Source organism: Lissotriton vulgaris, chromosome 5, assembly GCF_964263255.1.
Source record: "Lissotriton vulgaris chromosome 5, aLisVul1.2, whole genome shotgun sequence".
In the NCBI taxonomy this organism is placed as follows: domain Eukaryota; kingdom Metazoa; phylum Chordata; class Amphibia; order Caudata; family Salamandridae; genus Lissotriton; species Lissotriton vulgaris.
This window is the reverse complement of record NC_141693.1, coordinates 1,574,970,355-1,574,985,531: the sequence shown is the minus strand read 5'-3', so window position 1 is coordinate 1,574,985,531 and position 15,177 is coordinate 1,574,970,355. Positions and strand designations below refer to the sequence as shown.

At 46.3% G+C, this 15,177-nt stretch overlaps 1 protein-coding gene across 2 annotated transcripts in view; it reads left to right on the top strand.

Moving 5' to 3' along the window:
• The window catches only part of HAUS4 (HAUS augmin like complex subunit 4), a 132,484-nt gene extending 118,316 nt beyond the window's left edge, over nucleotides 1–14,168 (top strand). For both annotated transcript variants that reach the window (XM_086923663.1, XM_086923664.1), the window contains one exon: nucleotides 12,684–14,168. In XM_086923663.1, the coding sequence (XP_086779789.1) occupies nucleotides 12,684–12,867 (184 nt within the window). In that variant the 3' untranslated portion in view covers nucleotides 12,868–14,168. The remainder of the gene's footprint in view (nucleotides 1–12,683) is intronic.
• The last annotated feature ends 1,009 nt before the right edge of the window (nucleotides 14,169–15,177 follow it).

Sequence of the window (15,177 nt, the reverse complement as noted above, 5' to 3'; positions counted from 1 at the left end):
CAGTGGCCCTGTCAATAATGAACTAAGAGGCAAGTCAGTTGTTGTGTGTGCCTACCCCCCCACACACACGTGGCCTAGATTCTTATAGCGTATTGTAAGCCTAGGATAACACAATTTGTTCAAGCAGCGAAGGTAAGATTTATCTCAGATATTCCAGTTTCACGCTATGCAAACAACCACTCAATGGCTATCTCTTAATGACATCAAAGCTTTCTGTGTTGTCTTAAGTTGCTGGAGGATGACATTGGGGCCTGAGTGACAAGAAGAAACCACATTTTATTTTTGGCATTTTACACAGAGCAAACCGTGCATAAGAAACTAGGAGCGCCTCACAAGTTAATTTTTTTTCAGCCCCTTGTGGTGCAGTCAGTTAACAAGCTTTCCTAACAAAAGCGTAGGCAGTTTCCAAACACAGCGTGTGTTTGGAAACTGTCTACTCTTTTGTTAGGAAAGCGCGGGGAAGACTCTGGCCTTTTGTTTAAGTATTACTGTTAATCGAAGCCCGTGAAGTCAAGTCAAGTCAAGTCAAAGAATTTATATAGCGCACTACATACCCAGGGGGTCTCAAGGCGCTTAGGGATGGGAAGTGGATTACTTGTCAAATATCCACGTTTTAAGTTGCTTTCTGAATGCTAGGTGGTTCTGGGTGAGGCGAAGGTAAGTGGGGAGTGAGTTCCATGTTTTAGCAGCCAGGTATGAGAAGGATCTGCCTCCCATGGTTGTCTTGTTGATGCGAGGTACAGTGGCGAGGGCTTGGCTGGAAGAACGTAGTTGGCGGGAGGGGGTGTAGAAGGACAGTCGTGAGTTGAGGCAATCTGGTCCTATGTCGTAGAGTGATTTGTGTGCGTGGGTTAGCAGTCGGAAAGTGATCCTCTTATTGACGGGTAGCCAATGGAGGTCTTTCAGGTGACCAGAGATGTGTTCGTTACGCGGGATGTCTAATATGATCCTGGCTGAGGCGTTTTGGATTCGTTGGAGTTTCTTCTGGAGTTTAGCGGTAGTTCCTGCGTAGAGGGTGTTTCCGTAGTCCAGTCGGCTCGTGACTAGAGCATGGGTGACTGTTTTTCTGGTTTCGGTGGGGATCCAGCGAAATGTTTTTTTGAGCATGCGAAGAATGTTGAAGCAGGATGAGGATACGGCGTTGACTTGTCTGTTCATTGAAAGAGAAGAATCCAGGATAACGCCTAGGTTCCGTGCGTGGTCTGTCGGGATGGGAGCTTTTCCAAGGGCTTCCGGCCACCAAGAGTCGTCCCATGCAGAAGGTGATGTGCCTAAGATGAGGACTTCAGTTTTATCTGAATTCAGTTTCAGACGGCTGTGTTTCATCCATTCGGCAACTTCTTTCATTCCTTCGTGTAGGTTAGTTTTGGCGGTGTTGAGGTCATTGGTGAGAGAGAGGACCAGTTGAGTGTCATCCGCGTAAGAGATGATGTTGAGGTTGTGTTGGCGTGCGATGGCCGCGAGGGGGCTCATGTATACGTTGAATAGGGTGGGACTGAGTGAGGATCCTTGTGGTACGCCACAGATGACTTCAGAGGCCTCGGACTTGAATGGTGGAAGGCGGACTCTCTGGGTTCTTCCGGTGAGGAACGAGGTGATCCATTCAAGTGCTTTTCCTTGTATTCCGATGTTTCTGAGGCGTTGTAAAAGGGTGCTGTGGCAGACTGTGTCGAAGGCTGCGGAGAGGTCGAGGAGGATGAGGGCGACTGTGTCTCCATTGTCCAGTAGAGTTCGAATGTCGTCTGTTGCTGCGATGAGGGCGGTCTCAGTGCTGTGTTTTGCTCGGAATCCAGATTGTGAGGAGTCGAGGGATTTGTTGGCTTCGAGGAAAGCGGCGAGCTGGTTGTTGACGGCTTTCTCGATGACTTTGGCCGGGAAAGGAAGGAGTGATATTGGGCGGTAATTTTTGAGTTCGGTGGGGTCCGCTGTGGGTTTTTTCAGAAGGGCGGTGAGTTCAGCGTGTTTCCAGCTTTCCGGGAAGGTGGCGGAGTTGAAGGAGCAGTTGATGACGTCTCGGAGGTGCGGTGCTATGACGGAGTCTGCTTTGTTGAAGATGTGATGAGGACATGGGTCTGTGGGGGATCCTGAGTGAATGGAGTTCATCAGGCGAATGGTGTCCTCGGTGGAGATTGGGTTTCAGTCGTTAAGGGTGTTCAAGGGGGGAGAATGTTCATCATATGGTTGGGTGGGTTGGTCACCGGGTTGGTTGTCGAAGCTGTTGTGGATGTCTGCAATTTTGTTGTGGAAGAATGTGGCTAGGGAGTCGCAGAGGGCTTGAGAGGGGGTGATGTCGTTGGAGTTGGCCGAGGGATTGGTAAATTCCTTGACGATGTTGAAAAGTTCCTTGCTGTTGTGGGCGTTGTTGTCTAGTCGATCCCTGAATGCAGTTTTCTTGGCCTTTCGGATTAGTTGGTGGTGTATGCGGGTGGCGTTTTTGAAGGCGTCCTTGGTGCTGGTGGTTGGATCTTTTTTCCAGGCCTTTTCAAGGGAGCGGCAGAGTTTCTTGGACTTCTTGAGATCATCGTTGAACCATGAGGCCTTCTTGCTGCCAGGTTTGCTTTGACGTTTTTTCAGTGGTGCTAAGGTGTCGGCGGTGCTGGATAACCATAGTGTGAAGTTGGCGGCGGCTTGGTCTGGGTTAGAGGAGTGGGCTGGGGTGTTTAGAAGGAGCGATGAGGAGATCTGGTCGATGGTGATTTTGTTCCAGTTTCTTTGAAGAGTTGGTTGGGGGTGGTTGATGGGTTTCGGCTTGTTGTAGGTGAAGTGAACGCAGCTGTGGTCAGTCCAGAGGAGATCCGTAGTATGGCTGAAGGAGACATGATTGCTGGAGGTGAAGATGGGGTCGAGTGTGTGACCTGCGATGTGGGTGGGGGAGGTGACCAGTTGTTTAAGTCCGAGGTTGGCGAGGTTGTCCAAGAGGGTGGTGGTGTTGCGGTCGTTGTTCTTTTCAAGGTGAAAGTTGAGGTCTCCTAGAAGGATGTAATCTTTGGAGGGGAGCGCGTGTGGAGTGATGAAGTCCGCGATGTCTTCACTGAATTTTGCGCGGGGTCCTGGTGGTCTGTAGAGGAGGGTGCCTCTGAGTGTGGTCTTGGGGTCGGTGTGGATCTGGAAGTGAAGGTGTTCAGAGTTGGCGAGGTTGACGTCAGAGCTGGTAGAGATGCGGATGGATTTTTTATGGACGATAGCGATTCCTCCTCCTGTTTGGCCGGTACGGTCTTTGCGTGTGATCTTATAATCTTCAGGGATGGCAATGGTGATGTCTGGGGCGGAGGAAGCGTTCATCCATGTTTCTGTTAGGAAGGCGACGTCTGGAGAGATGGTGTCTAGTAGATTCCATAGGTCAATGGCGTGCCTGTGGACCGAGCGGGTGTTGAGAAGGATGCATTGTAGGTGATTGGGGTCGGGAATCTGTGGTGTGGTCGTAGCGGGGATGTTGTCGGTGCCGATGAATTTGCAGGAGTTGCAAGAGAAAGGTCCATGAGTGTGTCCAGGAGCGGCTTGGACGCAGTTCGGGGCGCGACCGGGGTTAAGGGCTTGGAGGGTGGCGGCATCGTAGGTAATGCGGGAGGGTTGGGGAGCGCAAGGGGCAGGGGGTCTGGCGCTGGGCGCGGTCCAGGCTCGGACGGGCGTAGACGGGCTTACCTTTGGCGCACCTTCGGCACGGGTTGGGCGCGGTCGCTGCGCGTGGACGCTGCGCGCAGGAGCAACTGTCATATAAGGATAGTGGAGGGGGAGGGGCGAGGGCGGTTCAGCTGGGAGGCGGGGCGGGCTAAGGAGGAGGACAATAACAACAAGATGGAGGCGCAGGGGTCAGACCGGCAAGAGGGCTTGGGGGAAAACGCTATTTCTGCAACAGAGTCACGCTATCAAGTTAAAATGCAAATGAGCAAAGCGGCGAAATGATCACAAAATCTGCTACAAAGTCACGCTGGCAATATCACAGTGCAAATGGGCAAATCGGCAAATTAACTATGCAAATGGGCAGCGCGGCGAATAAAGCACGCAGCGGCAATCAGAGCACACAGCAGGCAGTAGTTAATAATCAGGATCCAGAATAGATCATATGCGCTTGTCAACGATACCGCAACAGCAGGGGAGCGACCACTCAGCTTGGAAGCCAGCAGCAATACTTAAACAAAAGGCCAGAGTCTACCCCGCCCTCCCTCATAGCCTCTAGCGCCACAAGCCCTCCCCCACCTCCTTACCTGCACGCCTCACGACCGCTCCGCCGCATTCGCGCTTCTCGCTTCTTTCAAAGCGGCCGGCGGCGCGACTTCCTGACTGTGTGTGCGCTCCACACTAGGTGGTGCGCGGTGAGGTCAGGAGCGGTGCGCGCGCGCGCGCCTTAGAGGGAACGTAGGTGGAGATACTCCTTCGGGAGTTTATTCAAGCGCGTTATAAACCCGCAAATAAATAAATAAATAAATCCTTAATGAAACATGGTATTTGATGGTATGGCATTCTGTATGGACACAAAGCAGACTCTGCACTAGAATGTTTCAAAGAAAGCGGGCACAGCACGTTTCCTCTGCTTTTCTGCACCCTTGTGACTGTATCCCCAACAACTTCACTCCTTTCACAGCTTCACAATATGCATGGTATACAGAAAATGTACAGGAGAATCACCTCAGCAGCGCGCCCTCCAGTCCTTTTGAAGCCAGGGTCTGAGATTCAGCTAACAATGTCCAGGCCAGTAGCGCCAAAATTCTACCCAGTGTCCCACCTCTCCTGCTTCCAAGCCACTTAAGTAGGGAGGATAAATGATTACATCAAAGCTAGGAAGAGGATTACACCAGACATGTGGGTCCTACAAATAGTGCGGTCAGAGGACAGAGTTAACCAGCGACACCTAAAAGATCACAAATAGTAGCTACACCTGAGGTGGTACAGGGCATCTTCAGCACTGTAGAGAACCCTGGCTTGTTCTTTTTGACACCTCAAAAAACGTCAGTACTTTTAGCACTCTGGAGTTCCTCAAAAAGATTCTCTCAGAGATGCATTCCAGCTAGAGTGGACCACCGGACGTCTATATGCCTTCCTGCTTTTGCCCCTTTCCTAGAGTTCTGAAGATCAGGAAAACCAGGCCCAAGTCATCTTAGTGGTATCGGGTTGTACCAGGAGAGTGTGTTACCCAAAACATCTGCCCATGAGCATCTGACTTTCAATTCGGCTGTCACTTCAGGAGGACCTTCATCACCACCCACCATCATCCTCAAGAACAATATGATTTAAACCCTGCGAGGATTGTCACAAACAGATGTCGATGACGGTACACCATGAGGTCTGTCTCTAGGCTCTTGGCTTAACTCTAAATCATGCAATCACTGAGCTCAGACGAACCTGAAGGCCATCCAAGACCGGAAGGCCTACTTTTGTTGCAGAACACTGCAGAAAAAAGTCAATGTCAAGGTCAAATTCGAGGTCACTGACAAGTTCTTGCTCCTGAGACAGTTCTTGTGTAAGGTTGTCACCTAATTTCAAATCCTCAGGCAAGTTAAACTCAAAAAAGAAACCTAAATAGTCAAAGCGTTATTTCTTTCTCCGACCACAATCGTCAAGAGAAGTAACTCGGACTTTAGGGTACGCCATGGTCTTGCTCCCAGTCTCCTACTGCAGGAACCTATTCCTAGTCCTGTCTGAATTCCCAGGGCTGTCTGTCACACTGCAACAGATACAGGCCTTTATAAAGGCTATGTTGCACATTGTTTACACCTCTTCAGATGCCTCTTCCATACCTCTGGGCCCCAAGGAACCAATGAGGTCATTAGCTCCACTAAGGGCCTCACTGAACACTGCGGCTAGACTGGTTACAGGCACCAAACAAAATAAGCACGTATCCCCGGTCCTAAAATCTCTCAAACGGCTACCCTACGAAGCACGAATTCAGCTAAAGATTGCGGTTCTGGCACACAAAGCTCTTCACTTTAATACTCCCAGGTACCTGGTGCAAAAACTTGAACTATCTTGAGGGGAGAGATCATCAAGAAGTGCCACAACTTTCCTCTTGAAACCACCCATCTTTAATAAAAAGAGAACTTCTCACCGAGCCTCCTCCGGTGCTGCCCTAAAGATATGGAATTCTCTTCCGCTGGAAGTACGCAGACTCTCCGCGACGACTGCGTTCAAATTGGAAGCTAAAAGATTTCTAATGAGCAAATTCTTACCTTAAGAGGGCCCACTTGCTCGGTGTCATTGTTCCTGCTTCCATGGGACCTCCATGTGATATGGCTTCTCTTTACTGCTTATTATTATTATCCCCTTTGTTGCCCGCTTACACCTGTTTATTGTATTACTTTCCTTTCCCCACTCTATGTTCGATATTGCATTTATGTCCTCCCTTCCATCCTATTGTAAAGCGCTCTGATATCCTTCGGGATCATGTTTGCGCTATATAAAACTTTATAAATAAATAAAGTAGCCAGATTAGCACACGTTACCAAAGACTGATCTGTCTCCGATCATGACTGTGCCTCCTGATCCAGTACCTGTGTCCAGCTGACACCCACTTCTTCAGGTGCCAAGATCTGCGCTGACTTCCTGAGAATTGACGTTGGCACCGATGCCACCAAAGGAACGACTCTGAAGCAAAATCTCTGTGACCTCGGCTGATGACCCACCCATCTCAACCCAGTCAGACTCTGAAGACACGCTTCTGTTTGCACAATGTTTTCTAAACACTAAACCACTCAAGGATGTCCATGGAGATGATTAGAGCTTATCTTTGAACCTCCAGTAGGCCATTTGCTTTGATACAATCCCTGATACTGGTCTCCACTCTCCCCCTGACCCATTCTTGAGGAATTGGCATCCTTTGCCATAGTGAACAATAGAGCGACAGATATCCTCCAACTCCAGCTACCTAAATAGAGATAAAAACAAAATGTCCTCACAGAGTGGGCAGACCTCATCAGAGCCTCTACTCCCCTTTAACAAGGACCTCACAGAGACCTTGGGCAAAACCGGGGTCTTACACCCACCCCTTCTGCCCACGCCCCCTACCCATCAACAGGCAGATTAAGAGTCATAGACTGGCTCTGGGGAACCCATCTTTCCTCTTCCAGCATCCACACCAGAAACTTTTGTGATACAAGCTTACTCTAGCATATTGAACCATAATTCTTTCCCAATTACACCTGCAGGCAGAGTCCAGACGGTTGGAAACCTTTTAGAAAAGGATTTTCTCCTCCGCCAGCCTCTTCCTCAGATCCGTGAACTCAAGTTGCCCCTTGGGCGTTAGTAACACTTGTTGTGGGACATGTTGAGTGTCATCTGGCCCCCGAACACTAATTACTTCCGAGCCAATCTGCAGCAGGTAGTATATGATGGCCAAGACCCTGCAAAGTTCATGATTAGGTCTGGCCTGAACCCTTCCGACTGTTTGAGTAGGGTAGTTATCACCAACGTGGTGCTTCGAGCCTTGCGTAGATTGGTCGTCACTGGAAAAGCCAGTGGAACTAAGCATAACTTATGGATATGCCATTTCATGGCAACAGTCTTTAGAAACCAGGCAGACTCTGCCCTGGAGAGCTTAAAAGAGAATTTGGTTACAGTGCTCTCCCACGTCCTTTCAGTGCCTGTGCAGCAGTTTCCCCAACAATAGCAACTTTTTCAAGACTTAGGAAGTGGCATCCAGCAAAGGCAATGCCAATAGCTGCCTCATCAACATATCTCCCAACCCTTTTGTGTTAGAAGTTGTGATCCGGCTGATAACATCCAAGACCACATGAGCGACGCGCTACTAAGTCCCCTGCAAAATCCCTTTGGATTGCCCTCAGCGGTACATTGTCACCCAGTTAGAGGGAGGATGAGTTATTTCCTCCATGGGGGGCAAAGCATCAAATTGGACAGATGGGTGTATCATATCATCCAGGATGGCTACGCCCTACTCTGCCTATCCACCCCTCCAACCATGCTAACTACATCACAATGACTTTCAGAGGACCACTTGTGCATTCTAATGAAGACGTTCAGGCTCTCTTGGACAAAGAAGCCATAAAAAGGGTGCCAGCATTAGAAATCGGAACTGCTTGCTATTCCTGGCACTTTGTGGTGCTGAAAAGACAGAAGACCACAGCATATTTTAGATCTCCGCCCATTGAATGTCTTCCTCAAAAATGACACTTTCAAGATGCTCACTCTGGCACAATTTCTGGCTGCCATGCATCCAGGCAAATTGGTTGGTCCCGTTGGATTTGCAGGACGACGTTTTTCAAGTCCCCGTTCGGCAGTCCCACAGGTGTTACCTGTGGTTTCAAGGAGGTCACGAGCACTTCCAGTTTTCGGTGCTCCCCTTTGGTATCACCAGCGCCTTGTTGGTGCTCAAGAAAATGATGGTGGTGGAACCCGCACATCTTTGGAGGTTGGAAATACCAACCATCCCATACCTAGACGACTGATTGCTGAAGACAAGCTTGCCTCAATCAGTCATGAACCACCTCCAAACCACTGCCAGCCTCTTAACATCCTTATATTTCTCCATCAATGTGCTCAAGTCACATCTGACTCCTTCAGAGGCTCCAGTTCATTGGAGCCATCCCGAATATGGTGCTATTCCGGGCCTTCCCTTCGCCTTGAGTCAACGACATCTTGTCTATGATCTAGATGTTTCAATCTTTTACCTGAGTCTCAGTTAGAGCAGCTCTGAAACTTCTTGGGCTCTTTGTCTCCTGCATTCTGCTGCTGGAACAAGCCAGGTGGCACATGCAGGCTCTGCAGTGGTATCCGTAGTCTCAGATGGCTTCGCACCAGGGAAACCTGTCAGAATCCATCTGGGTGTCAGAGAGACTACGAACGACTTGCAGTGGTGGCTACTGGACCCTAATTAGACTGTGGCAGGCCCTCTCTACCTGTCCCAGAGCTCAGGGGCATGCATCGGTCATGACCGATCTATTGTTGCTGGGTTGGGAAGGTCATCTGGGAGAGGAGGAAATCGGAGGACTCTGGTCTCCAGCAGAAACCTGTCTCCACTTCTAACTGTTAGAGTTGTGGGCGAGAGCGATTCTTTTGGCAATAAAAGCCTTCCTTCTTACCATCAGGGGGAACGGGTGCAGATCCTCAAGGACCACACCCCTGAAATGTGGTACTGTAACAATCAGGACAGGATGGGGTCATGGGTCATGTGCCAGGAGGCTATATGCCTCTAGAACTGGCCAAGTTATCAAGGCATTTCCCTGATCGTTCAGCACCTGGCAGGATCTTTAAACGCCACAGAGAACCAACTCAGCCGGCATTGCCAAGCGGATCATGAATGATGGGTGACTCTCTTTCACAACTGTGTGACTACAGGTGACTCAGTTATTTCCTCCATGGGTGATTTATATCTAAATACAGGGAGTTCCTTATGAGAAGTTTATCAACTACAACTAATACTACATGCATTATACATTAGTGAGTGTGACTGCATAGTATGAGTGAAAGTTGACTGCCAGTAGGGATCACGGTCCTGAAGAAAGATGTGGAGTCCTTTTTGGGGGGGTGAGGGGGTGGTTTAGAATTGGCTGAAACATATTGATATGGAAACAGTAATTATCCCAGTTATCCCGGCCTGTTGTTTTTAAATATCCCTCTAGAAACTCATAATAAACTCCCATTTTATTCTCAAAAATATCTTGGTAGATAAGGTGCCGTAGATTTAAAATATTTACATGTAAATTGATTTCTTCATTTCCATTCTGTCTGTCCTTTTAAAAACTTTCTGTAAAAGTAAGTAGTTCTTTTTGCCTCACTCGAAAACTACAGTACGGAACTATGGTTAGTCCAGTAATGTTGAATATTTTTAAAGGCTCAGAGGTGGCATCCTGCCCCACGGCGCAGCGCAGCTTTATGCCTTACACGTTAAGGCACAGAACCACACAGTTTTATGATCTCAGTTTTACAGACTAGGATAGTGGGAGAAACCTTTGTGTTACAAGTAATTTAATACCTACTTTACACAGATTTAAGGCAGGGGTTATCTACAGAGTGTCTGCCCTTTTTCCGGTCACCTCTCATCTAAAATTACTTCGGCAATGTTATAGGATGGCCTGTGTGTACGACTAAAGGACTACTGTTCTTACATTGCAAGTAGCTTTCCTTTCAACTATCTTCATATGTGCTTAATCGAAGTGTAATATTGCATAAGTGACCTAATGTGTGTGCCCCAGGGTATCTTGTCTGGGGTATACTCATCTCCCTCCTCTATCCTTGTGTGTGTCTGCATCCCTGCTTCCGCTCCATGTCTTTAAGGGAGATTTTGCTTGAACTGACCCGGCACCAATCTGTCTGTTGCCTGCACCGCTGCGTTTTCATCAACCTCTAACTCATTCCATAGATGTGTGTTATTTGAAGCTTAATACAAAGTTCAGTTTTGCCATGGTCCCGGCACTCTGTTTCTCTCTTTCCATGACTTTGATTAGTGTGCCTGTAGGAAGGTAGGAACCTACTCCCACTTTTTGCCTGGTGCTAAGCTGATTGTGACTAGTCTGACTGGGATCCTGCTAATCAGGGCCTTAGTCTCTCTGCGTTCTCCCTTAAATTGTTATGTTCAGTACTTGGGTACATCCCAGATTGGGTAATGGGGTACCCTTATCAATCCCTAGTATATGGTACTAAGGTACCCAGGGCATAGGTTCCCCAGAAGTCACCCATGGGCGGAAGCATGTATAATGCCACCTATGGGAGACAATTCAAACTGTAATTACAGGCCTGCCATTGCAGCCTGTGTAGGCTGGTGCTAGCACCACTTACTAAAGATATAGGTTTCTTATATCGAGGATCACTGCACTTAAAACCTATTAGTCACCCTTCTAGCAGGCCTTTGCAATCCTGAAGGCAGGGTGCTTGGTTCTAAGTGTGCAAAAACAACAATTGATGGACAGAATGCAGAACAATGTCATACATTCACCCCAGTACAGAGATCTGGGCCTAAATCCATCGTTTTTTTGCACTCCGCACTACCCCAGTTCAGACATGGTCATATGCAAATCAGCCTTGACCCTGTGCCTCATGGGAACAGTCCAGCCCGAACTGCCAAGGCATGTCTTTCCTGGACCGGAATCAAGCATCCTAGGACCGGTTTCTGGCTATCAGCCATCTTCAGCCAGGATAGCTTGACTCCAGTAGTGTGGAGAGCATGGGACTCAAATCTGAGCATACCCATCCCACTTCGGGTGACCAATGCAAAAACAATAATTGATGGACAGAATGCAGAACAATGTCATACATTCACCCCAGTACAGAGATCTGGGCCTAAATCCATCTTTTTTTTTTGCACTCCACACCACCCCAGTTCAGACATGGCCATATGCAAATCAGCCTTGACCCTGTGCCTCATGGGAACAGTCCAGCCCGAACTGCCAAGCCATCTCCAACCTTCTGTCTTCCACACGGTTTCTTCAGGGTCCACTAGGAAGGGTCCTTAATGTTTAAAAATCCAACCATGACTTACACGTTTACTTGTACAGAGAACGCAGTTGTGTTCCCACACTGCACACCATCTCCGTGGGGTTCCTTGTTATGCACCTTGGGTGGTTACTTGGGGGCCCTGCACTTCCACGTCTCCTAGACCTTGTCTTGACCCGAGTTGTGGTTCTTATACCACTTTTAGTATATGGTTTGGTCCGTTCCCCCCCCCCCCACCGGGTCCACTGTGTATTTCGGGCTATTTACTTGATTTATTTGCAAAGTATTGCGTGCATTGTGCATATCTCTGGGTAAGAGATATCTGAATGTGTTAGAGAGTATTATATAATAAAAACATCTTTTTATAAATACCTTTTGTTGTTCTTTTTCACTTAATCACAAAACACAATTAAAAAAGCTACGAGCCTGAAATCCCTGATCATGGACAAAGCTCTCCTTGTGAAACGTAGCCATGCTTGGGCAGTAATCAACTGCTATAAACGACTATCCCCGGCAAATTACCTTTCAATAACATTCTCCTATCACCTAAAGCGATGCCTGATCGCCCTAAGACTGGGAGACTGGCTCTTCCTTCAAAATCTCCCTGTACGGCGTCAAAAAAGGGTTGATCAAACGTGCAGAGGGTGTGGGTCAGCAAACGAAACTTTTTTGCACGTGCTTTGTATATGCCCTTGCTTTATTCTCCAACGCAGACGCCTACTCAGGCCGGAATGGAACAGGCTGGGAGTTGGGACTTGCAGACACGCCATTATTGCTGCTCTGTCCTCAGAGAACACTGTTTTAAACATAAAATTGGGCAAATTCGTTCAGCATGCTTATAGTCTTCTAGAAAAATTGGACCACTCTGCAGAATAATATGTATTTAACTCCATCTGCATTGTCGGGAGTGCTAATTTCTAAATTGACACGTTGCTGTAAGCACTGTTAAGCAGGCCACATTTTATTTTGGTTTATTTTTTTCATTTTCTTAAATCTCTTTTAAGCTGTAAGATTGTATTAATGTGCTGGAAGAATCTTTTAAAGAAATGTTTTATATATCTAAATAAAGTATGTTTACACACTTAATCTTTACATATAAGATTGTGTTCTGGTAAAACAAGCTGCTTTACACACCATCTGCACTAAGGCTGCTCTCCACAGCTACCACTTAGAGAGCTGTCTATGGTTGTCTAAGACCTCACAATAAGGGTTGTCTGGACTGATGCTGGGTGTCTACTTAAGTGTACATCATATACCATGCCATCTTCTCACAGTGCCCCTCTCATTTCACTTTTGTGTTTCAGGTCTAGTCTGGAGAAGGCAATCCTTATCCAAGACCAAGAGGTGATGACTTCTCGCATGCTGCTGCAGCCCTATGAGAGCCTGGGCCCTGAGTTTGAGTTGGTAGTGAAGGAGTACGCGCAACTTAAGGAGGAGATTACCAAGAGCAAGTCGGCCCTTGAGATGCTTTGCCGGTCTAGTCAATGAGGAAATTAGCATAGTGATATGGACCACCTTCTAAGGAACAAAGATCTAGAGAAGGTCCCTCTCTCCCTACTGCGCTGGGCAGCGATGAGGATCCAGACACATGGGAACTTAAAGAGGTGGACCTCATGGACTCGAGAGCCTCGGCTATCTTTATGCCTTTTGAATGTGCAAACTGCTAATTTACATGGGTATGAGGAGGCCTTCAAACTGCAAATGAGTGGCAAACCTCTGCAAGTGCACACAGCGAGAAAATGGACAATGCGTTGCTTTTTTGTAGTACTAGTTCTTCAGTGGCAGTTGACTTCAGTCCAAATGTGCATTTTAGAAAAAAACAATATTAATATTGTGTAAGATCCATTATATGTTGTCAATTCTATCATGCATTACGTTTTTTTATTTGTCACCAGATGTACTGATTTTCAAATCCTAATATTGAAGTTCATGTTGTTCCCATTATGGTTGCTAAACATAAATATTCCAAAATACAGTTGTCATGCCTTTTGCAGCCGCTACAGAGCTTTCTCAAGCCTTTTATCGTTGACCAGGTCAGCAATACTATGGAAGGAAGCACAAATAAGTAATCTGTTATTTGTTGTGTGGATATTTAGGGAGAGTATACAATAATAGTGAGGCAGGTGACTATACAACAGGATGTTGATGAGCAGGTAATTAAAAGCTGTGTCTTAAAATGTACTCTTAATCTGTATGGCATGACTTAAATTAAATTTACATTCATGTAACTTCTTGTCTGGTCACAAATTTCTCTTGGATTCTTTAGCTCTGTACTATTTACACTTAACTACTTAGTCTCTGGGCCATTACTACATGAACATGTGTGTCCCCATTTTCCACACTGTAACTCTAGTTTTTTGCATTAAACACTATCCGTTTTATATTGCGCCATAAATTACTTGGTACTTTAGTGTTTCAGGAGTCCAAATGAACATTAAAGGTGCTTTTTTTGTTTACATGCAGGTGCGTCTTTTTATAACCATACATGGTTCAACTTCCCTACTTCAATGCCGTGTACAAGCATTTTGTTTTTGCACATACTCATCACAACTTTATGGAATGTTCATCTGACTTATTTACCCTATATGCTCCCTTCAGTATTGAGCGCTAAATTAGAACCCGTCCTATAGTTTTGCTTGTTTTCACTTTTTCTTTCTTCACCCGTCACTGGTAACTGCCTTAAAGAAGCATAGTAGCATTCTGCCTAGAGCGTGTCTGCTGTACCTCAGAATATTTGTACTGAGAAAATGCAATGAAATCAGAAATAAAAGGCCATACATGAGAACGCATAATTTGTTGTCAAATCTGGTTATAATCTGAAAAACAATACATCCAAGAAGGGATTTACAACATAAACATTGGATATACGTATTGCAAAAACATTTTCTTAACGGATTGCATTGATGGCATGGAATAATTTGCATTGCAAAATAAGACCATATATGATACTGAAAAATGTAACCGTATATTTTTTCAAAATAAAGACCTGCCTTTAAATTTTATTATTGCATGCTATTGCAGGAAATCTACTTTTCCTTTTAGGGGAAAGAACAACTCCTGTAAAGTATTCCACCTTTGAGCACTCTAATTCTTGACGAACAGAAATTACCCAATTACCAAAATCTCTCAAAGGCTGACTGGCACAAACTATACGGGATGAAGTTGTCTTGCTGTTAACAAATCTAAGAGCACACCTGAAGGTGTCTTACGCATGACTTATCAATGGTTGGAAAGTTGACATTAACTGGATTGAGAAAAGGAATCCACAAATAATTGATTCTTCACCTGAAATGTAATTTTAAAATGGTTGCTCTTAACTTGATCAGGAAAAGGGAGTTGTTACAGATAATGTGGACATTGTGAGAAGGAATGGTTTCTGAAACATCCAGCGTTGAAAAGTAGTTTTAACAACTGGATAAAAGACCAGTCTGCTTTTTATAGGTTTGGAAGGAAACCTTACTGGTTAGCACCACATCATGCTTTCTTTTTTGGAAGCAGCGATGGAAATATTACGCTACAGGGGCAGCATAAGACACCAAACACAAAATTAAGACGTTGAAGCCCCCTAACCTTAAATTAGGACCTTTTCCTCAGTATCCCATCCAAGCAGATTGTAGGGAAATTTCCAGTGCAGAGTGACAAATCCGTATATGTTCTTAATACGGAGACATGGGCTTGAACAAAAAGAAGAGTTAGTTGAATTTTTACATTACATACAAGGATGTGTATGTGTCTTGTGAATAGTTTCGTGCTAGCACTAGCTTTCCTCGCCACAGGCACCTCTAGTTGGTAACAGGG